A 27,272-nucleotide genomic window follows, 5' to 3' on the forward strand; every position below is an offset into this window, starting at 1 on the left:
ACTTCTTGTGACCATTATCTTTTATGGTGGCACTTGTAACAGTTCCATACAATTTTCCTGTTTCTAACAACCGTTGGTAATGAGTCCTTGACAGTCTTTTCCAATGTCTTTTCACAAGTTCCAAGTTAACTTAAAGAGGAAAACTGTGTTTGTTTAGAATGCTGTGTTTTCCCCAGTCTTTTCCACTCTTCCCACCAAGTTGACACAGCACGACCTTCCCCTCCTCCATCTCTTCCTTCCTCCCTTCCTTCCTTCGATATTCCGTTCTTTCTTCCATACTTCCTTCTTTTCTTCCTTTTTTTCTAGGAGTGTTAGTTAAGGGGGTAAAATATTGCAGCTTTTAAAACAGTGATGTGGTTTCCATTATATTCAGCCCTGTCTCCTTCCATGGTCTCTGGATGCTAAAAAAATATTGAAAACAAATTTTGATTCGTTTACAGATGTTTGCCTCTGGAGGCGGGGGTTGGACATCCTCAAGGTAAACCTTAGGAACTCAACACAAACACTCTGGTTTAGAAAAAGCACTGCCTACAAATTAAAGTATACATAAGTATGCCTAAAATCTCTCTCTCTCTCTCTCTCTCTCTCTCTCTCTCTCTCTGTGTGTGTGCGTGTGTGTGTGTGTGTGTCCCATGCCTGCACCTGTCACACAGGAGAATTCATCAGTGGCCCTGTAGATACATGTGCTTACAGATATTGGACCTTCCCAGCCTGCCTTCCTTTTGGTATTCTTTTCCATTTGAATCTGTTTTTCCCTTAGATATTAAGCCAAAGAGATCTGTAGTCCTCTCTGGACCCTGCTTAGTTTTCAGGTATCAGTGTCCTTTGTCAGATGAGTGTTCAAACATTCAGAAAGAAAAGAAAGCTTTTTCTTTAACTTTCGATGGGATGTGCTTTAGCATAAGATACCTTATCCTGAGTCTAGGACTTGGCATCCTCCTCCAATTAAGCAAACTAGACATTTGACTGGTGGTTTCAAGAAGCAGATCACTTTTCTACTTTTTTTCTCTATGGTTATATATATTCTGATTCTAAGAAATGAAGTGAAAACACTAGGAAATAACTGAAGATGCCACACTGCCCTAGACCACTCCAGAAACTGTGCTCAAAGTATACCACACTGTGAGAAGCAATAGGAGAGAGGCTCTGAGGCTGAGCCACTTTTTGCAAAAGGGAAAATAAGATAAGGAAAATGTTAACATAGTAAAAACAAAGGCCCTTCTTTTAGGATCTCAAACATAGAGTCTCTTTAGATTGTTATTTTGACTTATCTGACAAGCATTTTCTCCAGTCTATAAGTGGATACTGTTTAGCCTACTGCAAGTCCAGGACAAAGTTATTATGGCAACTACTACCAATTTTCCCTGGAATAAAACTTAGTGTCAGCAAAGACAGAGGAAAGAGATGCAAATATGAGACACAAGGTTAAGTGCACTCTCTGGAGAAGAGGCACCCTTTGTTTTGGGAAAATACTGAGAGTAGAAATTGATAATTCCAGAACACAGATGTGAATTCGTACCTGATTTTTTAGTTACAAACTTCTACAAACCGTGAAGTCATTTGGAGCTGTTTGGTGGTGGTATGCTTGGAAAACAAAACAAAACAACCAGTCTGAAAGAATTGCCAGAATACCTGCCCATTTGTCATTCTCTTCTGAGTATAGTGTTAGCAGACAGGACTTTGATAGAGAAAATGGAAGGTGATTAAAATTACAGGAGTGTCTATAAAACACTTTTGTTCCTTGCCCCTTGAACTCAAGGGGAAGCTGCATTCAGCCCCTTCCACCCTCTCATCCTACTCAAACTTGAACTCTAAACTGAAAGCCTGCTCCTCCTTACGTGGCCTGACAGCCCATCTCTGTGCAGCTTTAGTTACAAAGACTTTTAGAGAATTCACTGGCTTAAGGACAAACAGCAATGTGTGTAGACAAAACAGATTAGACAGACAGAAAGACATTGGTAGAAGGGTTGTGCTCCCCAACTCCCCTCATTGTTAAAGTGGAAAAGGAGCCCAGCTGGCCAATGTTGCCCCCACCTGGTTATATCCAAGTTGTCCCAAGACCCAGACAGGGAAAGGGGTGTGCTAACTCTCTGTCCAGCTGGAGTTTTCCCTATCAGGAAACTTGGCTGAAACAGCTGATGGGGGTTGATAAAAACACATGCTTGTAGAGACTTATATGGTGATGAGAATGCAGACTCAGAAGACTTGAGTTCTAAAATGCTACTTCAGCACAGTCCTGGCTGGAGGAAGGAGCAAGGGGGTGTCAGAAGGCTTCCCTGAGAGTGTTTACAGAACTTGGAGGTTTGACAAGCATAACATCAAGTTCATTGTTCATTAAATAGGCGGTCTGGAGTGTGTCGAGGGCCAAAAGGGGCCTCATACTGAATCAAGAGTTAATCATTGTTAGATGACCAGAATCGCTTCGACTACAAGATGTTTTTTCCGGTTAAGCTGCACAATACATGTTGCAAAATGTTCTCCCTTTTCTCAGAAATAGCTGCGGTTCGCTAACAATGGGACCATGGGCTAAGATTTACCTTGCCTCTATTTCCTCTTGAAAATTTTCCATTCCTCCTGCTCCCTTACCCCGCCCTGAGTAAAAATCTCCTGCATATAAGCAAGCTTTACCTTTCAATAAATGAGACCTTGACATTGCACAGACGGACTCTTGTCCTTTCTTGAGCCGCTTGGTCTCCATTCCTTTCTCGCCCTCATGACCCCTTTAGGTGACAACCCCCTCGAGACCCGCGAATAACCTGGCCTGCTGGACGGGTCAAGTGGCGCCCAAACGTGGGGCTCGAGGTACGGTGGTCTCCGGACATCGCCAAGAGAAGAAGAGGCTAGCCGACCCAAAATGGAGACGCCCTGCATCGCTCGTGCACCGGTCTGTCTCGAGGTAAGTACTGCTGTCCCATTATCGTCATGGGCAATTCAGCCTCTAAGGAGGCCCTCTTTATCAGAGAAATAAAGAGTAGTCTTAGGGAGAGAGGAAGTAGAGTTAAGAAAAAGGATCTCTTTAATTTTTTTTTGTTTGTTTGTTTTGTGGAGGAGAAATGTCCTTGGCTGGTGATTCATGGGCCTGGCATTCATCCACTAAGTTGGAATAAAGTGGGAAAGGATATTAATGGTCTCCTCAAAAAGGGAGAGGAGATCCCAGATTCCTTCTTTAGTTTTTATGGAATTATTAGAGATATTCTTAAGGAATCTGAGACAGAAGGAAAGGTTTCTCACCTGCTTGCTCTAGCAGAAGATTTCCTGAATGACTTGTCTGAAAACTATGAGACAAAAGGGAGTCAGATTGACGGCACAAAAACAAAAGCTAAAGGCCCTCCCTCGGAGTCACGCACACCTTCTCTCATGGATGAGGATATTCAGGAAAAAAATTTAAGTCCCCCATTGATTAAGTCTCCTCCGCCATTAATTAAATCCCCCCTAAAAAAAATGTTCTTGAAGTTATTCTTAATTATTGGGCTCTTCTCAGGGACGTCATTCAGAGCCCTGAACTCGTTGGTGAGAGGTCTCGCCTCTTGCTGACTGTTAAAGACTTCCTTCAGAAGTCACGACCATTGTCATGTACAGAAGCCAATGACTGACCTTCCCCTATTCCCTCAGCCTGTGCTCTCACCCTCCCGGGGCTCTGCATACTTGCAAGCCACAGAGGACTCACTGGTCTTCTCGTTGCTGGCAGCATTTCTTAGAGGCGGTCAAGCTTGAAGGCTGCAACTTACAGCCTTGGGAGATGCCACCATGGTTGATGGCTAATTAATGTATATAAATGCTATTGATACAGCCAGACAGAAACTGTTTTTGAGACTTATAAAAAAGAAAAGGCAACATATTTAAGCTTAGAATTGTTCAAATTTTGGATGCTCATATTTCAATGATTGACTATAAGCTACTATGTTAAAAATTTCAATTAGGATTTTTCTTTTCTACAAGCTGATCATAACCTAGGCAAAAGGAGAAATGTGAGACGTATGCAAGTTATGAATGAACGGTGTGGCCACACCTGGATGCGTGATGTGATTGTGAATTTATGAATGCGGATGAATGGAAATGCCTAAATTGCCTTGGATATGATTAGAGATATTTACATTGCCTTGGATATTGTTTAAAAAATATCAAATTCACTTTAATAGAGTCAAAAGAGCATCCAGTTAATGAGTCAATGTCTTAACAGAAAAAATTATGATTTGAGCCCTAGAAAATAGTCAATTAAAAAGTTAGCAAAAGTTTATAGCATTAGCTTAGAGATATGAGGAATCTATGATACTATAAAATTTGGCAGATGAGAGGATGTAGGTCTTACTAAAATTTTATGGTCAAAAAAGGACATCTAGAAAATAAGGGTTGATACATGATTTTGAGAAGGATTTATGAGAAGCCTCAAAAAAGAGCCAACCTGTTAGATTCACAGCTTGGCAGGTCAGCTAACATGCAAGTGAGGTCTTATCAGCTTGTCAGCCTCAAAGATTAGATTAGAAAAGGCTACTCAAAAACTCTAAATAAATCTAGAGAACTGTTAAAGACATATGTTATATTCTAAAGAAATTGGGGCTTAATAGATAACAATTAGAAAAGATAATTTAAAAATCTTTTAAATGAGTTTTTTAGAAATTGTTATAAAATATTCATTAAGTATTTTTTGGACATCTAATGATGATTTAAATCCTTTAAGTAAAATTCTATAAGGAGATAATGATCCAGATATACCTAAACAACCAACTAGAAAGGTAGACAAGTTCATATCTCTCACTCCCTGATGGAGACGCTGGAGAGACAACAATTCCATGATTACTCTATGCTGCCCTAAAAGAGGAGTGCTGTTTCTATGTTAACCATTCTGGAGTTATTAGGGATTCCATGGCCAAGCTCAGAGAAAGACTCAACCATTGGTGAAAGGAACGGGAGTTCCAACAAGGCTGGTTTAAAGGAATCTCCACCCTCTTAGGACCCCTACTTATTCTTTTACTGCTGCTTACTTTTGGGCTATACATTCTTAATCACCTACTCCGATTTATTAAAGAATGCTTATCCATAACCCAAGCCCTAGTTCTTAATCAGCAATATCAGGCTCTCAGGCAATAAGCAGGACCATGGGTTTTAGGATTAAAACCTCACAAAAAAGATGGGGGAATGAAATATTTTAGTTTGCTGAGAGAAAAAGTTTTAAAAGATTTTAGTTCACAGAGAGAAAAAGTTTCCCACAGGCCTTGGCCCATTACAAGGGGGTTGACCCCAACCCTGGGCACGTCCTATGGTTTAGACGGGGGCAATCGCCAAAACAATCCTCTTTGGGTCACACCTGGCTGGCCAACAGACAATCAAGGACTTCCCAGGGTATGTTCTATGGTCTTTCCTTTGTAGAAAAGCAAGTCACACCTGGGTGACCACTCTAACATGAGATCATACTTTGTAATCAATCACTTTATGCCCCTTGCCTGTATGCTGATCTGTGTTTTTTTTCTGTATAAGGAGCCTGTAACCCTTGCTGGGGTGTGCAGCTTCCCCGAATTGCTGACACCCAAATGCGCATTTGTTCAATGTTTTAGAAAGTATTTTAAAAGAGAACAAAGTATGATACATGTCTCCTACTCTAAGCAACAGTTTAATTGATGGTTTCAGAACAATGATTTATGGGTGATTGTCTTTGCTCAGTTTTCAGGAAGAATTAATAATCAGTTTCTAGCTCATGAACTGTTACAGTTTGCACTAATGCATTTTTGTATTTCCAAAATTGTAAAAAGCAGTCCTATAAAAATATGCTATGTTAATTTTTACCAATGGTTCTATTGGGAGAGTCACTTATATAGGTTATTAATACAAACAAATAGATAGAGCAGACAGCTCTGACTTCAGCTCAAATAATTAAATTGCAAGCTGTTATAATGGTCTTTTAAATCCTGGTAAATAATTCATTTAATTTATATTCTGACAGTCACTATGTCTTCAAGGATCTTATGGCAATAGAGACAATTCCATACATAGGATCCAATATTAGATTAATTTGAGCAAATTCAAAATGTTATTCACCTAAGAGAATTATCATGTTTATGGGTCACATTGGGAACCTATTAAATAGGCCTTTCACTGATTACTGGCCAAATGGAATGAATTAACTGATTAACAAAATCAGTTGATTTGCCTCAAATAGAAAAAGCTTGACAGGCTTGTAACTTTCTTCATAATAGCAAAAGTCTAAGTAAGAAATTTGGCTTAACCAGAGAGACTGCTGGTCAAATCATCAAACAATGTAAAATAGGTCCACAATATGGCTATGGCTAATTTAAGGATGAATCCTCAAGGCCTGCTCCCCAACCATTTATGGCAAATGGATGTGACTCACATTACAGAGTTTGGCAAGTTAAAAATGTGCCACTCCACAAACAGGAGAAGCCATCAGGCATGTTATAAGTCACTGTTTAAGATGTTTTGCTTACATGGGAATGGCAAAAGTTATAAAAACAGATAATGGGTCTGGATATACTAACAAAGCTTTCCAGAAATTTTGTGCTTAATTCCTGAGACCGGTGCTACTGGGACAGCCCTTGTGGCCTAGTCCCGCCCAGCTGCCTGTAGCAGCTCGGGATGGCTGGGCCTTTGGGGACGCAGCATGCCGCTGACTTGGGGGAGTGAAACGCCTGCCTCCGTGCTTCTGTAGCAGTGGCCAGACATGAGGCTAGCCCACAAGCCAGGCAGTGGTGGGGTATGCCTTAATCAGCCGAGGATAGCCTCTGGCATCCATCAATGGCTCAAAATTATACTCAAGCCTTATGGAAAGATCCCCTAACTTACAAATGGCACAGATCAGATCCAGTCCTCATTTGGGGAAAAGGACATGCATGGATTTTTGATACTCAGGCCAATAATGCTAGATGGTTGCCTAAATGCCTTTTAAAAATGAATAATCCACCCAGGGGAAGCCCCTGAGAAGCCTTTTAATTCTGCTTAATTCTAGATAAAAGATGCTGTCTTTTTGGCTACTTATGTTTCCCACCTTCAACTGCCATTGCCGCTGGAAGCCCTTATCAGATCTACAACTACACCTGGACGATCCTCAACCAAGCCAGTGATGCTGCCAATGTTTCCACAACTATTACGACCACCCCCTCCTATTCCCCCCTGATAGTTGATTTATGTGCTTTAGCCTTAGGCGCCTCTCCAGACTAGGGAAACCCCTGACCATTTTCCCCCCAGGACCTCCCTCCTCCGATGACCTTATTCTCTCCTTAATTAACCCTACTGTTCAGCCCCTTCATCAAGCCAACCACTCCCTTATAGAGGACTGTTGGGTCTGTTATTCTTCCACCCCTCCCCTTTGTCAGGGAATTGTAGGCACTTACTAATTCCTACCTTGCCTGTTCTACTAGATTAACTACTTAAATTGTCACCTCTACCTTTTCAAAAACTAACCAGATTCATTAAGTTTCAGATTGACGCCATCCTCGAAAAACTGGTTTTTAGTCCTCTACCATCTCCTAGAGGCATTAGATTCTGAGCTGCCTGACGACTATAAAAACCCCCACAGTCTAAAGGACTGGAATTCTCAGGCCTTAAATCCATGGTAAATGCTTCTGCTTTAGCCTTACAGTCCCTTAATAATTCTCACCATCAGGAATGCTGGATTTGCTTTTCCCCTAAGCCACCCTTCTATGAGGACATGCTAACTTTCAAAAATCTTCTCTTCACTAATGAGACTTCCTCACTAAGATGGCATTCCGTGAATCATGAGGGCTTGACCTTAAGTCAGGTCTCAGGCAAAGGCCTCCGTATTAGAGGACCGGAACTCCATTTCCCAGAACCCTTACAGCCAATGTACAGCCAAACTATCATTATTAGCCAGTCATCTACATATGTAGCTGCACCTGATGGAACTTATTTTGCTTGCTCTCAGGGACTCACTGCCTTTTTTCCATCTTTCAGTTTCTAGAGAATAAAGATTATTGCGTTTTGGTACAGCTTTTGCCTCAAATCAAATACTATTCAGGGGAGATCCTGGTCTCACAGGCACAGCGCAGAGTGCTGAGAGAGCCTGTCTCTATGACCATTGCCCTTATGCTGGGGATTGGTGGCCTTGTTGCCGGTATAGGAACCGGAACAGCTGCCCTTGTACAAAACAATCAACTGTTGCAATTACAAATAGCTATGAACACGGATCTTGAGGCCATAGAAAGATCCATCAGTGCTCTGGAAAAATCGCTGACCTCTCTATCCGAGGTGGTTTTGCAAAATAGAAGAGGGCTGGATCTCCTGTTCCTTAAGGAAGGTGGCCTTTGCGCTGCTTTAAGGGAAGAATGTTGTTTCTATGCTGACCATACTGGCATTGTCAAAGAGTCTATGGAAATCCTGAGAGAACGGTTGGCTAAAAGAAAGAGAGAGTTTGAGAACCAAAAAGGATGGTTCTCAAATTTGCTACAGGGATCCCCCTGGTTGTCTACTTTACTCCCAACTATTATAGTCCCCTTAATTGTTTTCCTATTGCTTCTTTCTTTTGGCCCATGGGCCCTTCAACGGCTAACCCAGCTTATTAAAAGACAAATTGATTCGGCCTTACCTAAAAGTATTTCGGTCCATTACCACAAATTAGTAGCAGCTGACCCGGGGGAGGAGCGAGGGTCACAGCAAGAGCTCAGGTTCAGTAATCAAGGACTCAGGTTTAATAACTCAAGATTGATGCAGCAAGGGAGTACTCAATGACGGGAGTATGCATAGGTCCTGGAACAGGGGGCAACAACGTACAGAGGTCGTCAAGACCGGCTCAACAAGGCACGTTGCCTGTCCAGGGGCGCAGCCTATGCGGCCTAAGACAGGGGCTCTCTTGATAATAAGATTCATCATCCCTTTTTGTATACAGAAGGGGGAGATGTCGAGGGCCAAAAGGGGCCTCATACTGAGTCAAGAGTTAATCATTGTTAGATGACCAGAATCGCTGCGACTACAAGATGTTTTTTCCGGATAAGCTGCACAATACATGTTGCAAAATGTTCTCCCTTTTCTCAGAAATAGCTGCGGTTCGCTAACAATGGGACCATGGGCTAAGATTTACCTTGCCTCTATTTCCTCTTGAAAATTTTCCATTCCTCCTGCTCCCTTACCCCGCCCTGAGTAAAAATCCCCTGCATATAAGCAAGCTTTACCTTTCAATAAACGAGACCTTGACATTGCACAGACGGACTCTTGTCCTTTCTTGCGCCGCAAGGTCTCCCTCCTCTCTCGCCCTCATGACCCCTTTAGGTGACAACCCCCTCGAGACCCACGAATAACCTGGCCTGCTGGACGGGTCACACTGTCACCCTATTTTTGGTTGCATTGGCTAATGCACAGCACCATATGTTTTTCAGATAGTTGCCATTTGCTTGGCATGATTGGGATGCTCTCCCTCTTGTGTGGTGTACAGTGAGGTTGTGGTTACTGTAGAAATTGATTTGTGAAACAGCAACAGATCTGGACAGAATCCAGTGTTCCATCCCCCCCAATTCTTTCTAATGCAAACCCCAGTGCTTTTTCTATGTATTAGAGCGTTCTGCACGTTAGCAAAGGAAAGTCCACCCAGCCATAGGCAGTGGAGCTTTGGAGGCGGTGTTCTTGGGAGTGGCGGGAAGTGGAGAAGGGGAGCTGCGTGGAGAGAGGACAGGAAATGGGGAGCGGGGTTGCCATTGGTGCCAGGCAGGCGGGCACTGCGGGTGGGCTGAGAAGATTGGCGCTGCCCTGTGAGTCCATCCTAACTTGGGTCCTGCCGGCCTGATCAGTTGGTGCCAGAATTAGGCCAGAAAGCCCTCGATCAGAGGCTGGAAGTCATCCCCCAGGGGCGTAGGCTCCAGACTCGTCACGAAGTGTGCAGAAAAGGGAGCGGCTTGGCCATGTCCATGTCCAGGTTAAGGAGGGCCTCCGTGTGGAAGTCCTGTTGTGGACTTTTGATGGTTTTCTGCAGAACTGTGATCTCCAGCCCGACAGTTTTAGAGCCTATCTACTGGAATTCCTCCAACTCCAGGTAAGTGGCGTCCACGATCCCTTTGGCTCACAGGGGGTCTGCCATGTGGTCCATGCGGGAGGATGCCTTGGAGTCAGTTTCTAAACCATGAGACGCCCGTCCCCCACCCTTACCCCGCCACGTTTCTTTTCGTGGGGACCAGCTGGACTTCCTGGGGCTCTAAACTCAAGAGCTCCAGGTTGCCCGATACCCTGGTGACTCGTGTAGCATCTCGGGAAAGGTGTCTCGTGGCTCTACCCGGCCCTCCCTTCTTTGTAGAGAATAGAGGACATTGCCACTAAAGGGGCTGTAGACGAGCATCGACTGGCAGGCTATGTAGCCGGGTAGAGATGCTCTGCTCTCAGGGAGTGGGTAAGGAACCGGCCGGTTCCCCGCGGGAAGGCAACAGACATTGGGGGTCTGGGGCAGTGGAATGTTCCTTTGGGGAGGGTACAGTGGGCCCGCAGTGTCCAGGAGTGAATCGGAGTCTGCTCTGCAGCCCTGACGTGCACCGTGGAGCTCACTGGCTTGGGGGAGAACTCGGGCTGCCCTCCCTCTGCAAGCCAGCCTCTCCCTTCCGGTCTGAAACAGAGGCCCAGCCTCCGCATTGTCCAGAGAGCGGGTTCAGTTTTAACAAGCCTTTTGGTAAAGCTCAGAGCCATGCCCAGTCAATGCCGCTGCCTATAGTATATTTGTGGAGACGCTAGCCCCTAGATCAGACTCGCTTTTAGCAAAGCACAGGGAGGGGAGAAAGTCAGGCCTGAGACTAACTTTTAGGTCTGGGATCCCAGGGTGCGCTCTGGTTTAGAAAATGCCAGCGATCCTTTGGGATTTGTGGCCAGGGTCTTGGGAACCTCAAGTGGGTGCTGCTATTTCCTCATCTTCCAAATATGGCCAGAAAGTGCTGTGGGGAATTCTGGTATCAGCCCTAAAAGTGTGTGGAGACGCTGGGTGGCTCCTGGCTTGGAGGCAGACCTTTGAGATTAGAAGCAAAATCAATGGCCTAATTGGAGTTGAGTGTATTGTGAGTGGTTTCAGAGTAGAGATGAACGCATTGATTTAGAAATTACCCCATAAGCAAAGAACTGCTGGTACTGTCTTGAAAGTGGTAAATTTCAAATTCACCAACATAATTGACCAAACACTTTCCCCTTCGAAAGGGCAAGAAATCTTCACTTGTAAATGACCCAAAATAGATATTTTTGCCTGTTGCCAGAAGGCCCTTTTTAAAAGTTACTCTGGCCATCTTTGATGTAGTCTGGTATAGATTTTTGTTTTGTTTTGTGTTTTAATGTAAGTGTTATGTTTGCTTCCTTGGCATGTCATCTTTGCAGCTAAACTGAATCTACAGGCACCTAGTGGTGCCCCAAGAAGCCTGGCTGTGACCTGAGCACTGGTGTTGCCACTCAGACTGGGCCCCTGTGGAGGCTGAGTGTGATGCTAGCTCAGGGTCCCTACAGAAGTCACCCTTCCCTTCCCAATGTTAGCGATGGGCGCGCTCCTCCCCCCTTCCCCAGCCCGGCTGCCTCTCTCCACTTTGCATTTTAATTCAAAACCTCTTTGAGAGGCAGCCCCTCCTCCTCTGGTCTGGATTTAATATTTATATTTAAGAGTAGATTAAAGAAATTCCCATGAAACCCCTCAGAGCCACAGAGCGACATAAGTATGTTTTTGTGTTCATTGTGACCACTATACTTGGGTGTGCAGCAGGGGGGATTAGATGCATTTACTTGTCTGGGGGAGAGGGGGAAGCAATATTATGCGTTCCTAGCATCTGGAGAAGCATGTCTTCTGTTTGTTATGTATTAGTTAGTGTTGACTTATGTTTACTCACTATTTTGATCTTTAATAGTATAGTTTTCTGAGCTGTGAACATCGATGCAGAGAGAGCTGCTAAGGACTTGCATTTCCGAGGAGCAGGCCTCCCTGTGTGGCTGTTAGTGTGATTGCTCCTATGCCTGAGGATGGCTGGAAGTCTTTGGAAAGCTTGTGGCCCGGATGCTATCTGTGAGATCAGAAAGATCTCTTTCTGGGCGGGTAATACAAAAGAGCCTTTTAGTGTTTACTGCCTGGTATTTCCTCCCTTGTTCACTTTTCCAGAGAAAAGTTTCTGTGGACAGAGCAGGCAAGTGATCAGAGGCTTTTAAAGGCAACAGCAAAAACTCTTGTTGTTGTTGACTGATACTAACCTCTATCCCCTGTAATGTGTGTGAGGGAACTGGACTTTAGCGCTGGTCCTCCATGCTTTCTGTTTTAGTCATTAAACACTGTGAGCCAGGGACTCCATGCTGGGTTATGTGCAGAGTAGAACCACCATTGGATTAAGCCACCAGAAAGGAAACATATTCTTTTGTGTTGTCTTTTGGCATTTTAGGAAAATCTGACTATTTCTTCAGGACAGGGGGCTTTCTTCATGCAGTGGGTATTGGATGTGACTTACCTATGTGGTCTGGTAACTGTTTTAATAGGAGTGTGAGTGTTCTGAACCCTTCTGCTTCTGCATACAGATGATAAACGTCATCATTAAACCTTAAATACTCTCTTTAGACGCATTTTGTTGACTTTCTTCCTAGTTCTCACGCTGGATCATAGTTTTGGGCTGTAGATATGTTGCTTCTGTGATCTGTTTTTTTCACACCACTGTGAGAATTATCTGTAGATATTACAGTTGCATACCACTTCTCATGACCAAGCACCTGCCACTTTGTGTCTTCCTTTCTGTCTTAAATCTGACTGTATATCAAAATATCCATTTCATTTTTTGAGATTCATAAAAGAGTAGGGACACTCTCTCTAATTTACAGTCTCGTCACTTCCCACCAATGATTGCTAATGGCCAACTCAGATCAAGTATTTGCTTGTTAACAGGGAATAGAGAATTATAAATGTCCAGCAAGCTTGGGGCCTCCTGCAGCTTTTCACACACAGACTGGTGCACATTTATGGCAGGAAATTGACAAAAGGAGAAGCTGAATTGCCTTGGCCTCCAGCTTTCCGTCAGGAATGAGGTTGAAGTGATTAAAGAGCTTTGCAATAAAGCCCTGCATGTGCTTACTAACTGTGCATTGGTGAGTTCTTCACTATATTTCTTGACCCTCCATTCTTGTGGGGCGTGTCTCTGTGATGTGATTTAGAAACATCCTCTGGAAGGATGGAGGACCCAGCAAAGCAGTGAGGGGGTGGTAATGGGTTACCAGTATTCCCAATGAAGCCACCTTCCAAGTAGACCTGCTTCTGGGGTTGCAACATGGAATCAGCAGTCACTCATTCAAATATTTTCCTTCCTTGTACAAATTCAACTGTGTGATGTAGTGCAGAGAATTCTTAGTCTGTGATACACACTTGTTGTTTTCAATTTTTATTTATTTATTTATTTATTATTTTATTCTTTTTCCTTGAGAAAGGGTTTCTTTGTGACTTTGGAGCCTGTTCCCCGCTGCCCCCTAAGAGGGGAGAAGGTAAACTCTCCCATGGAGAGTTCAGAAGCTTTGTTCCTGTGACCCGACCCCCTCCAGAGGGGACACCTAATACTGTAAGAAGTTAGGATTTAAAGGTGAGACTTTGGGAACATTCACGCAAGCATCAGCCTGGCTTCTGCATTTTTAACAACAGTTACCAGCCACATGGTGTTATCCTTGGTACTTGGTCCGCATTCCTTCTGGATGAGGCCGTGGAGCAGCAGAAGAGGACAATGCAGTCCCATGGGGCTGGCATTGGAATATCCATCTGCTCCATGGAGTTACTTGGATGTTTGCACCCTGCTCCTTGATTTAAACATCAAGCCTCTTCAGGTTGTTGCCCCACCCCACAAGCCCTAGTTCCAGGCATTTGGGATAGCTGTTTGGGGGGTGATGATACAGAATGGTGGATCCTAGGTACCCCCTCAACCCCAACACACTCACTTCATACAGTGCACCCTTGTCAGAAAGAAGCCCGAAAGTGATTCTGAGAGAAACAAGCCATGCCATTGGAAAGTCAGTGATTAAAATATTAAAAAGCTGTTTTGGGGGTAAATGAAAAGGGCTGGAGGAAACTCAGAACCTCTCTCTAATTTGCTTCTGGAGTCTGGGAAGAAGCGGTCTTTCCAGTTCTGGGGGGTAGTGAAGTTTTACTGAATAGTGAATTACCATATCAATCGGTGCATGCTAAGCCAGAGTGACTTCTGATAATGGCCTAAATTTGTTTACCCTTTTCTTTCCTGTTAAATGAAAACTTCAAAAATAATGAGTAAATTAGGGCAAAGCTGTTTCTAATAGCGAATGTGCAATCTTTTCATCTCAGTCTAAGTTCTCTGGAGCCCAGTCATCAAACATTTACTGAGAATCCATCTGTACCAGGCACCATGCTGTGCTCCAGATACACTAACTGTGAGATGGAGGGGCCAGGTTATTTCCTCCAGCAAGGAAGCCGGAAGTGCAGACTATCCCAATTCCCTACAGTGAGCATTCAAGGTCACTATTGTTTTAAGAATGAGGATCAGGAAGATTATCCCCAATTTATTCCTCTTATTGGTCATTTGTGATTTTTCTGATTTATTGATCATTCTTGCTAATAGATTAAACATTTCATTAGTGTTTTGATTTTGTAGGTTTTCTCTCATGTACTTAAATAATTTATCAATTCCTTGTATTTTCTTTGGGGTTAAATCACCGTCCACCTCTTCAGGCTTTTTTCCTCTCTCCCAGTAAATGCATTTTAGCTATAAACATCCACATAATCACTGCGTGTCACATCTTACTCACTCTATTTGTTTATTTTTTGTTTCTTGAGACAGGGCTTCTCTGTGTAACCCTGGCGCTTCCCTGTAGACCAGGCTGGCCTTGAACTCAGAGATTTGCCTGCTTCTGCCTGAGATTAAAGGTGTGTGCCACCACTGCCCAGCTATATCTTAATATTTTCGATGTCATATTTTTATAATCATTCAGTTAAAGTATTTCATCTCTACTGTAATTACTTCATGACTCATGATTAAAATGTGGTTACTTCTAATAACAATATTATTGTTGATTTCTTAGCTATACTGAGATCTTAATTATTGTGGTTTGTTACTTGTGGTTGTGTGTAACTGTTGCAGCCATAAGAGTTGTCCACCTTGGTTATTTTGTTTCTTCATTTTCAAGGCCTAAATTTTGCCAGCTGGTCTAGGCTGGTCCACCAGCAAGAGACCCACCTGTCCCCTCCTGGGGCTTGGGTAAAAGCACTCCTCGCTCTTGGTGTGGACTGAGTATGGTACTCAACCCTGTACAGGAAGTCACTCTAGGCACTCAGCTAGCACCTTTGCCTCAAATACTGTATATTCCAAATGAATTTACTCGTTTACATGCTGGTTTCCATATAAACTGGGTCACACATTTACATTTTACTCTTGTGTCTGTCAGTTATTAGGTCAGTCTCTCACAAGATTTTAGGTTGGAATTGTTGTTTCATTTTTTGCAGTTTTGTGCTTGGTGTCAGTTGAGGCTTGTAACTTGCATATAGGCTTGTGGTGGTAATATGCAAATTGCCTGAGTGATAGCTGTGCTCCAAACACTGACATGACATTTGTCCTGGGCATGGTGCTACTATGAGCAGTATGTTCTCTTCGTCTTGTAAGACTGCTGATCTTGTTGCCTTCAGGCCCCACATTTATAATCTGATTTAACCCTGGTGAGTTCCTTAGCGGCTCCAAGCCCAAGTACAGTGGGTTGCAATGGGCACTGGAGCTTTAATGTATGTTTTAGGAGAACACATTTCAGCTTCTGACATCATAGAATACACATTCTCACGAGCTTAGCCTGGGGTTGCATCTCGTTAATAAAGTCACCCAAGTGTGAATCTGAGCAGTATTAGCCAGGGAACATCAAAGTGCTTAGTATCTGGCACTTATCAGTTAATCATGGTGTGTCTAAAGGTGATTTTAAAGACAGTTTCTTATCCTTTCTTTTGCAGGTGCTAACTTTGGGTCCCTTCTTGGAATAGGAGGAAGAGCCGTTCTCTACTTTTCAGAACTACTGAGAAACTAAACAGAACCGATGTAAATAAGCTGAACTCTCTTCTGGCCTCTCCCCTTTCGAGACATCACCACTTCACCTTGTAAGGAGCCTGAAGAATTAGACCAGTCACTATGAATGTGACCAGCTTGTTTTCCCTCACAAGTGCAGCTGTGAAGAGACTTCTAGGTTGGAAACAGGGTGACGAAGAAGAAAAATGGGCAGAGAAAGCTGTGGATGCTTTGGTGAAAAAATTGAAGAAAAAGAAAGGGGCCATGGAGGAGTTGGAGAAGGCCCTGAGCTGCCCGGGACAGCCAAGTAACTGTGTCACCATTCCCTGCTCCCTGGATGGCAGGCTGCAGGTGTCCCACCGGAAGGGATTGCCTCATGTCATTTATTGCCGAGTGTGGCGCTGGCCGGACCTCCAGAACCACCATGAACTGAAGCCTCTGGATTGCTGTGAGTTTCCTTTTGGTTCCAAGCAGAAGGAGGTGTGCATCAACCCCTATCACTATAAGCGCGTGGAGAGCCCTGGTGAATGGTGTGGACTGTGTGTGCACCGTGAAGCCTGTTGAGACCAGAGCAATAACACCTTTCTCTTGTGGGGTGTAATTCCAAAATATCTGGGGGAAATTTTTTGTGTATTCACACATGCGTGTGCAAAAGAGCACAGTAATTTTATCTACTCAGCTTTTGCTCACCGTAACGAGTGTCTGTAACAATCACTTTATAAAGAGGAAGGTTTACTTTACTTTGTGATTTTGAAAGTATCAGCCCTTCGTCCCATTGGCTCCAGGGCTCTCTGTCCTGTAGCACTGTAGCATCCTGGGGTAGAATGGTGGCAGAGCAGAGCTCATGTCACAAGAGGAAGGAAATTGGAGCCCTACTGTTCCCTCTAGTGACTAGGAGACTTCCCACTAGGCTGCAGGGACAAGCCTTCAGCACCTGAACATTTGGGGGTACATTCCAATCCAAATTTTAGCAGTCCTGGAGTATTTCATACATGTTAAAGGCCTCCTTCCTTCTAAGTGACTTTGTTTAGAATCAGCTTCTGAAAATTGAGGTGTGTGTCTGAATTTTCTTTCTGTGGTTCACATTGGTTCTGTGTGTCTTTCTAGCAATTTAGCTGTGCAGTACGTCAGCAGACAACAGAAGCACAGGGTGTTGTTGTGTGCACTAAAGGAAGGGCACTGTTGGGCAGCTGTGACCAGTTCTACATCATGTTTCATGACAGCGCTCTTTGCCATCTGTATTGAGTGTGCTTGTGGAGTGGTGTGTTCCCTGTGGGCTATGTTCTGCTGTGTGAGGAACTGATGCTGTTACTTTAAGATATCTCAGTCTTTACCTGTGTGGTTGGGCTGTGGTAAAGCCTGGAGTCGGCCTCTCGAATCTATGGATTCTGCAGATATACATAGAGGCATCTGCAGATGAAAATAGTTAGAAAAAGAACTGTGTCTCTACTGAGCAGGCCGACTTCCTTTCTGATACTTTCTCTTTCAGTTTTGGAGGTTGAAAAAGTCAATGGACTTCACTCTTTCTGGGGCTCAGAGTCCAGGAACACTTGGTGGGGAGGGCCTGCTTCCTTTTCTTCTCATCAAGCCTCTGACTAGGTATGATGGCCACCACATAGGGATCAGAGGTGTTTGTACCTGATGCTGCCCAGGTCACCAGTGTGGAGGTCCTCGTATAGGTTGGCTTGCATTGGTGTGACCTCAGCTTAGTGACCACCACAGATCTGCCCCTCCCATTGTCTCGGGGTTATTCTGCCCATTGTTCTGCAAGGAGTCCAGGCCTTGAGAGGTGACTGGGCTAGGTGCTATGTGGCCGCTTGCTTACTCCTCTTTATCTGGCACCTGGAGCAGTGCAGCCTGCATGACTGACTCCTGTGGATGCCTAGACTCAGTGGCAATAGCTATGGAAGGACAGAAGCCCCTCTTATTCTCTGATCAGCGGAGTGACTATCTCACAGTATTTATATTGTGTTAGGCATCACATGTGGTCCAGATCTGATTTAAACTGTGGGTGGGGCAAACACAGAGGCCCCAGATAGATACTGTGCCTTGTTACACCAGGGACTGAGCGTCTGCAGATGAGGGCTTCCAAGAAAGCTCTGGTACCACCTCCCGTGGATATCAACCGCTATATTCTGAATTTATATAGTTTGCCCTAGAGCTTGGTTCTACATCTGGACAGACAGAGCAGTTGACAAGTGGTTCTGTATTGAAGCATTGAGTTGCCACAGTGTCTGTCACTCAGGATGGTTTTGTTGATGGATTGGTTCATATAGCTGATGATTTCTGAGGTTCCCCAAATATGGATGGTGTCAGATTTGGGTGGCCTCCCTCCCTGTTCCTGCTCCTAGGATGGCCAGGTGACTTTTCTCTCACAGGAACTTCAGACCCCAGGGGTAGACTGCAAATTTCCAGCTCAACCATCCAATAATATGTTGGTCTCCAAAGGCCTTTTGTATTTTTGTGGAATATATACGTCATGTAAAAGTAAAGACTAGGGAATAATTTGCAAAGGCTTTTGTGTCCACTGCCTGTTTTAAGAAAGAGAGGATATAAACTAAACCTTTCTCATTTGTCTCTCTGTTTTCTTTCTGTCCCCAGTGCTTCCTCCCGTGCTGGTTCCCAGGTACAGTGAGTACAACCCTCAGCACAGCCTTCTGGCACAGTTCCGTAACTTGGGACAGAATGAGCCTCACATGCCACCGAACGCCACGTTTCCAGATTCCTTCAGGCAGCCCAGCACCCACCCGTTTCCCCACTTGTCCAACAGCAGCTACCCCAACTCCCCAGGCAGCAGCAGCAGCAGCAGCAGCACCTACCCTCACTCCCGCACCAGCTCAGACCCAGGCAGCCCTTTCCAGATGCCAGGTAGGAGGGGGCATTCGGGGACGCTGCCTGCCTTGGGGAGGTGGGTGGGGGTGGCCTGTGGGGCGCGGGCACAGTGGGTGGAACCCTGAGCACATCCTGGTGAACCAGTGCTTGGAGAATATCAATGTAGGGAGGGGAGTTGTACATACAGCTGGAGAAGAGGATGGCTTATTTGAGTCCTGTTAAGTTTTGAAACTGCTGCATTCCTTTGAGTGGCACAATTGTTCCAGTCTCTGCTCTCCATAAAAAGAAAGGGGAAAATGTCATATTACACACACTGCTGCTCTGAGAAGCGGCTTCGGCGAGCTTTTCCAACATTGAAGAACCCTTGTTATCAATGCAGCCGCAGAAGAGCTAATAACTGGGGTATCCGCCCGACCCATTTAATTAGATTCATTTAGCCAGTGATGTAATCCCAAGAAATATGTACTTTTAACAACAAGGAAATGCAACAAAAGTGATGGAGAACATCTGCTTGTATAACTTAGCAAAGACAAAAACCTGTTATTTTACTGCTTGTTTAACTTAGCAAAGACAAAACCACTTATTTTCCTGTTTTAATCATAACTGATGGTGTAATAGTGACTAATTAGAGGATTACACTTTTCAGATTACAGGTTAGTAAACAAGCATCTCAAATATTAGTGCCAGAGCTCTTGCCAGTCGACATCAAGAGGGACACGATAAATAAAAGATCATCATGAAATGCATGGATATTTTTGTGAGGGAAAATGATGGGACAGGATGTTTATAGAGCCACTTAAGGTGCTTTACATTAAATTTTACTTCAGCATCCATGTTGTACCTTCAGAAATTAAAACGTGATCCATGCTTTATTGCTTCCTCTTTCTTCTTTTTAAGCACTTAGGTTTTAGCCTGTTTATTTTGTTTTATGTTTTTCTGTTTGGGATGAAGATGGAAGACAGATTATTTTAATAACCAAACTAATATTATTTGATGGTTTCCTAGCCACCCATTCCCTGGCAAGCCCATTGGGTCTTCTGGGTGGATTACTGGTAAAAAGATCTGTTTTATAAGGCTTTTGAGCAGGGACAACCCCAGCGGAGGCCCAGTAAAAGAATCAAAGGCCATCACTAGATTTCCTTCTTGTCCTTGACTGTCAGAGATTAGCACAGGGCCTTGGGAGGAAAGAACAAGGGCTGTGATCTGGTGGGGCTGGTAGACCACCATCAACAATGACCCCTGTGACCCCTGCTGCTGCCAGGGTTGCTATAGTATAAGTTCATTGGGTTCTGTTGAGAAAAGACTCCGCCTTTTCTCCTGGTTTGAAGCAAGCAGAGTTAACTTCACAGCTGCAGCAAGAAGTTAGAGTGAGAGGAGGGACTGACTGTGTAGGTTCCAAGTCCTGTTGGCTCTCTGCTCTTCAGCAGCTGGGTTAAGATTATGCCTGGGACTGGGAAGTGAGGAGCCATCAGGGAGCCTTAAAGAAACCAAATTTATTATTTGGGTTCTATTGTTGTCTCTAAGGATTTACCCAAGCATTCATGGATTCCTACCGCAAAATTTTGTTCTCAAGTCTCTGCTGTACATGCTGGGTGGGCTCACAAGCCAATGAGGAGCTTGGTTTTCAAGTCAGGAAAGGATTTCCTTGTATTTCACAGTAAAAAAAATTCCAGGCTTGCATTAGTGTGTGTGTGTGTGTGTGTTTGTGTGTGTGTGTGTGTGTTTTCAGTAATCATATTATTTGCTGGAAACTGCTCAGAAGGTTCTATCTAAATTCTGAAATGGAAGACAGCTGAAATAAGATGATTTATTGCCTAGTGTTCTGTTATTGGGTATTTTTAAAGTTAGTCACTGCTTAAATGGTTGAGGTGAAGATAGTAAGATAGTAAGTTTAAAGTCATGGAAAACCAAGTATCAATTAGTAGATTGTAGCAATCAGAGAGCAAACCCCTGCCCATATGTTTGCTCTCAAGCCTGGGAGAGCTTCCCCCTACCAAATCCTGTCAGGAGGACTTACACCAGTAAAACCAAACCCCGGGGTTCCCGGGGTCTGCTGCACAAGAGCATATTCATAGGCTCTTCTTGGTGGATATAAAGTGACCTGATCCTAGATAGGCATGGGACACCAGGGACTGACTTACCTTTTCTTCTTCTCACTTAAATGTCACTGGAAGCAAAGTTTGTGGACGTGATTGTTTTCAGAATCCATACCTAAAGGCTAGTGTCTTCAGCATCTAGTCTTTAAGAGGTGGTGGTGGGAGAGGGGGTAAGGTGGGGCCTGATTTAGCCAAGGTTGACTTTGACCCCTCCATCTTCATGTGCCAGTGTATAGGCCAATCTTTCAGTAGGAGCTTGATTTGGTTTGAGTGATTAGTGATCTCAGCACAAGGAGGCAAGGACTTCTAGAGCCCAGGGGCTCACTGGCCCAGCAGCCTGGATTGCTGTAGAGCCCCAAGCCTTGGAAGACCTTGCTCCCCTACCACCACCAAAAAAGTGATGGCTGATCAGTGGGCACAGGCACCTGTTGCTATCGTGAGACCCACATGGTGGAGAGACCTAACTCATCCAAGTTATGCTCTGACCCCCACATGTCCCATTCCCCACCATATGTAAAAGGAGTGCCTGAAGCATGTAATTTTTTTCTTTCAAACTTTGTAGCTGACATACCTCCACCTGCTTACCTGCCTCCTGAAGACCCCATGGCCCAGGACAGCTCTCAGCCAATGGACACGAATATGATGGCACCTGCACTGCCCTCCGAGATCAACAGAGGAGGTAAAATGAGTTGTCAGAGTGTTGGCTGTATGTCCTGTCCGAATGTTACTTTTAATCATTTAGACATTAAAAAGGTAGCTGTTTGAGAAACATGGAAAAAAACTTTTGTTGTTGTTTTAAGCTTAATGGAAAGAATTCTCTAGAGCCCATCTTTTTACTTAAACTCTGTCACAGTCCAATATGAGATCTCGAAATTGAATATGGAGGTCTCAGACTCCAACTGCTATCTGAAACGGCCATAACCTGTGTTCCTCCATTTTGTGTAACATAGTTAGGTGAAGTGAGTTTCCATCATTGGTGGTTAGAAAACCAAACGGTCAGTCACCTCCAAAGACAATCTAAGATGCTGTATGTTGACCAGTGTTGAATAATCAGCCAAGACTTATAAGTTATGGAAAAATAAAAAAGCATATCTGTGTCCTTAGAATGCTAAATTTCTTTCACCTTCAATAAATGAGTAAGTGATATATATTATCATATATACACTTATATACATATATGCACATATATCAAATAACTGTTTAAAATGCATCTGTTTATGATTTGTTACCAATAAATATGGGTTTGTACGGCTGTTACACATGACTATATACACAGGAGGTTGTTAAAATCTCTGTGCTTACAGATATAGTGGGAGGAAATGATTGAGTCCTGTTTTACATAACAAAACATGTTATTTATATGCTCATGTGTTTTCCCATCTTCAGTAATTAAAAACTTGAGACCCATGCTGTCAGACATATCTTTAAGTTGGCATCGAAGAACAGGCATCTACTGTAGTTCAAAGCAGACTCCCATGGGTGATCACACTAGAATCCATACAGCTGGTCTCCCAACAGTTGCTGTGGTGTCAGGAAAGACACACATATGCTACATCTGTTTTATGGCCTTATCTGAAACAAGTAATGGTATTTGTTTCCTTCTTTCTGTGCTTGTACCTAACTTCATCACCGAAAAATTTAAAGGAAAAGATTTTACCCCCTCTGCCCTCAAAGAACTTACAAGCAGAACTGAAGCTCATGTTCCCTCCATAGGTGGGGGATAAGTGCAGCTGGTCTCCAACATCAGTCCTATTTAGGGCCCCTCCTGTTCCTGTGCCTCTTGCTTTCTCAGTGGTCACTGTAATACTTGTAGGTAGTGTGCCAGCAGGAGTGATTTCAATTATTTCTGTATGTCAACGAGCAAGTTATAAGTCATTTGTATTCAGCAAGTGCTGTTGCCCTGCTTGCTGAGCTGGTATATTGTATCTCTGCCAGTTCCCCAATGAAAGGAGAATGCCGCCCTTAGTAAGAAGTCCATTGGATCTCACAGAAATGACCCATGTGTTCCTCGTAGTTGCCACTCCCTCTCTTCGTTCCACCGTGCTCAGCCAGTTTTACAATGCGGTTTCTGGTTGGGGTGCTCCAGGAGTAACTGTGAGCAAATTTCTTTCCTTTTTTCAGATGTGCAAGCTGTTGTTTATGAGGAACCAATGCACTGGTGCTCTATTGTGTACTATGAGCTCAACAACCGCGTGGGTGATACATTCCAGGCCTCCTCCACAAGTGTGTTACATTCCAGGCCTCCTCCACAAGTGTGTTGGTGGATGGTTACACTGATCCTTCCAACAACAAGAACCGCTTCTGCCTTGGGCTGCTCTCCAACATTAACCGGAACTCCACAATAGAAAACACCAGGCGACATATTGGAAAAGGTGCGTGTCCCTTTACCCCTCCTGCAAACGTTCATCTTTTCTTCCTCTAGAAGTGACCCCATCATTCTTGTGGCAAATGGCAAAAGTTCAGATGCTGCTGTTTGAAGTATCTTTCTAATTCATATTATCTGGAAATTGTTCCAATCATTGATCTTAGTGGTTTTCCAACTCCCATGCTATTGATAGGTGCCTGCTGACATTGCTGGGTTATTGTGGTGCACTATGCTGTCCTACATTTTGTTATAAGTGAAATATCTTTTAAAACAATTCTTACATTTATTTATTCCATATTTGTGTGAGCATGTGTGTATGTGTGTGTAAGTACCTTGGTCAGAGGACAGCTTGCGGAAGTTAGGTCTCTCCTTCTTCCATGTGGATACTAGGAATCAAACTCAAGTCATCAGGCTTGGTGGCAAGTACCTCTACCCACTGAACCATCTCAACATCCCAAATATCTTTCTTAGGGGACTTAACTATTTCCTAGTATTAGATTAAAATATTTCTATAACATTTATATATATTTATTATATGATTAAGTCAATGAGCACATGTATGAGTAGTGCTCAGAGCTTAGCTTTCCCTGTGGAGTAAGGAACAGGCAATCAAGAAGGGGTGTGGCATTCCTTGGAATTGTCAGTGTAGAATCATAATTTAATGACATGACATGTGTTTATATGCTCTTGTGCTCTTGTGTCTGTATGGGAGCCTAGCTATATACCCTCTGAATATGAATGTAGTTTCTACCTTGTCTGCTGAGAAGGCAAAGATACAAAGTAGCAATAAGCACATCTAGTGTCCAGATCATTGCTCCAGATATCTATCCTCACTGAGGCAAACGGGCTGCCTCCAAATCTGTGATGAGCTGCACCTGGTACAGCTTTGTTAGTTTCTGAACACAACTGTTATCACAATCATAACATAGTTAGCTAGATGTCTGTCACAATGGCTATGTGCGTGGCCAAATTTGACTCTGCCCGGGTGCCTTTGAGCCTATGACTGACATGGTGTATCCTCTCACAGGTGTCCACCTGTACTATGTTGGAGGAGAAGTGTATGTCGAATGCCTGAGTGACAGCAGCATATTTGTGCAGAGTCGGAACTGCAACTACCATCATGGGTTTCATCCCACCACTGTCTGCAAGATCCCCAGTGGGTGTAGCGTGAAAATTTTCAACAACCAAGAGTTTGCTCAGATACTGGCACAGTCTGTGAACCATGGTTTTGAGACCGTGTATGAACTCACCAAAATGTGCACTATTCGAATGAGTTTCGTGAAGGTGAGCAGTACCCGCCCATCTCATTCAGGCCTGACCCCTGCCTCACCCCTGCTATTTACAATATGTATACCTGTGCCTTCCTGGTATATATTCCTATCAGTGCCCAGCAAGAGCACCATTGTCCAAGAGGTTGTCATGGGAACATAGAATATAGTCCTCTCCTCCCACCATGCAGGTCCCAGAGATGGAACTCAGGTCTCCAGGCTTGGTGACAGGCACTTTTATCTCCCCCTGCCTCCCAGTCATCATGCAGTTTATTCCGGGTCAAGCTAAGGGTTTAATAGAGTCCAGGCTGGAGCACGTCTTATTCCAGAAGCAGGCAGCCTAGTCAGTCTGTGTGTCTCAGCAGCCCTTACGGCTCATATCAGCCTTGGGAGGGACAGCCTTGTGAATCTTGTGAGTTTCAGTAAAGGTTTTACGATGTCTGCTTCCTGAATTTTAAGGACTTTGCCTAGAGGGTGGAGTGTTTCACCTCCCCTTAAAACATTCAGCAATTCTGGAGCTTCCCTATAAGACAGAAGGTTTTATCTTTGAAGATATTGCTACACAACATGTGTAAAAGGTGAGAGGAGAACCAACTTCACAGATTTGTTCTCTGAGCTCCACATGCACACTGTGGTGTACATAAACACACATTCATGCAACAACAACAAAAAGCTGGGTGCAGGGCTGTGTGCAGTCCCAGCATGGGAGACAGATAGGATCCCTTAGGCTTGCTGGCCGCCAGTCTAACCTGATTGGCAAAAGCCCAGGTGCACCAAGAGAACTCATCTCAGAAAATACAGTGGAGTGTGATTGAAGAAGACAGCCAGTGTAGACCCCTGTACTGTCCAGGCATGGACACACAGATAAAGGGGCAAGGGATTGTTCAGTTAAAGGTGTAGGACTCTTACAGTGGTCCTGGGTTCAGTCCCAGCATCCAGCTGAAGTGGATCACGACAGCCTGTAACTCCACCTCCAGGATCCAACATCTTCTGAAATCCACAGATACCACACATTCATAGGAAAATCCATACTCAAACACGTACATATTTGCACAATTTTTAAGTAAAATATTAAAAAAATAAAGCCAGTTTGATAATACATGCCTTTTATTCCAGTGCTCAGAAATCAGACAGGTAAGCTCTGAGTTTGAGGCCAGTTTGGTCTACATAGGGAGTTTAGGCCAGCCAGGGCTACCCATTAAGAGTATGTCTTAAAAGTGTAAGTAAGTAAGTAAAGTGTTAACATAACATTAATGTAGTGGGAAATAAATATTTAGAATATCTTTTTTTTTTTCGAGACAGGGTTTCTCTGTGGCTTTGGAGTCTGTCCTGGAACTAGCTCTTGAAGACCACAATGGTCTCGAACTCACAGAGATCCCCCTGCCTCTGATTACTGAGTGCTGGGATCAAAGCCATGCACCACCACCTCCTGGCTAAAATATCTTTATTCAAACGACTATTGAATGTATTTTAAATTTGTAATTACCCAAGACTAATAATTTTTATTTATTTATTTGAAAAAAGGTCTCATTCTGTACCCCTGACTGGTCTGGAACTCACAGAGATCTGCCTGCCCCTGCTTCCCGAATGCTGGAATTAAAGGCGTGTGCCACTACACCAAACTAAATAGGTGATCCTGGGGTCCTTGGGTAGACTTTTGGTGGACAACGTCCATGCCCAAAAATTACCCATTCTTTTGCAGTATGTTTGTTTTCTTGTGGGACATAGCCATGAGTCCAAACATAATTATGTAAACTGATCATATGATTTTTTACTTGGTAGAGTGACTCAATGAGATAGAGAGTTAAATGACACCAGTGTGCTTTCTTTATCCTAGGGTTGGGGAGCCAACTACCACAGGCAGGATGTTACTAGCACCCCCTGCTGGATTGAGATACATCTGCATGGCCCTCTCCAGTGGCTGGATAAAGTTCTTACCCAGATGGGTTCACCCTCACAATCCTATTTCCTCTGTGTCTTAAACGGCCTCTGGCTTCTGTCTCTTGCAAATGTTGAACCTTGCATGTACTTGAAGGATGGATATGTCAGACGGGTGAAAACCTGACAAGGGAGCCTTGATAATACTTGACCTCTGTGACCAACTGTTGGATTGAGAAATTAACGAAAATTGGTAACATGCTGTTGAAATCAATAATCTGTTTAGTTTACATTGTGACATTCTGTTGTATGATCAACTAAAATGTTGACTTTTAGCAGGACTTTTGTGTATAGTTTTAAAGGAGATGGCCAGGACAGGGACAAATTATCTATTAGAAGAAGAACAATCCTGAGCAGTCCTTTTGTTGGGAGTGTTTGGCAGAGTGTTACCTTAATAGTCTTTGAAGTGTGCACTTCATCAGGTTCCGAGCCCACCCTGAATCATCTTTTGATGGGTTTTCATAATGTTTTAAAACTATTTGTTTAGTTTGTTCATTTTTAAAGGCGAATCTTTATGACATACACAGTATTCTTTCTAAAACTGTATGCTGACTGTAGTGCTGTCTGAATGACGTAAGGCTTTTGTTCCTTGCTAAATATGTGTATACAGAATATTTGGAGGTCAGGAATAGTCTAAATGGCTAATGGATCTAGAAGCTATTTGTCGGTGGGGTGGGGGAAAGGAAATGACGACCACAAATGTATACTATGCCATAACGTTCAATTTGTTGTCTTAAATGAGCAAGGTGGTGTCTGAATTTGCTGTGATTCAGTTTTGTAGAGTTTTGTCTGATTTTCCCTTTCTTGTCATTTATCTCATCTG

General features: G+C 43.8%; 1 protein-coding gene and 1 long non-coding RNA gene across 2 annotated transcripts in view; both read left to right on the forward strand.

The window, feature by feature from the left end:
* The first annotated feature begins 2,561 nt into the window (after positions 1 to 2,561).
* On the forward strand, positions 2,562 to 7,958 carry LOC113837973. Its single transcript, XR_003488565.2, has 2 exons — positions 2,562 to 2,896; positions 6,959 to 7,958. It is a non-coding gene; the product is annotated as an MLV-related proviral Env polyprotein-like (long non-coding RNA).
* Positions 7,959 to 16,063: 8,105 nt separating this feature from the next.
* Positions 16,064 to 27,272, forward strand: part of LOC113837974 (mothers against decapentaplegic homolog 1-like) — a 42,425-nt gene continuing 31,216 nt past the window's right edge. Inside the window, 7 exon segments of the mRNA XM_035453534.1 lie at positions 16,064 to 16,473; positions 18,552 to 18,818; positions 21,441 to 21,557; positions 23,000 to 23,079; positions 23,082 to 23,250; positions 24,271 to 24,527; positions 26,349 to 26,564. Coding sequence (XP_035309425.1) covers positions 16,074 to 16,473; positions 18,552 to 18,818; positions 21,441 to 21,557; positions 23,000 to 23,079; positions 23,082 to 23,250; positions 24,271 to 24,527; positions 26,349 to 26,564 — 1,506 coding nt within the window. The 5' untranslated portion in view covers positions 16,064 to 16,073.

The sequence above is a fragment of the Cricetulus griseus genome, unplaced genomic scaffold (genome assembly GCF_003668045.3).
Source record: "Cricetulus griseus strain 17A/GY unplaced genomic scaffold, alternate assembly CriGri-PICRH-1.0 unplaced_scaffold_1, whole genome shotgun sequence".
NCBI classification, from domain to species: domain Eukaryota; kingdom Metazoa; phylum Chordata; class Mammalia; order Rodentia; family Cricetidae; genus Cricetulus; species Cricetulus griseus.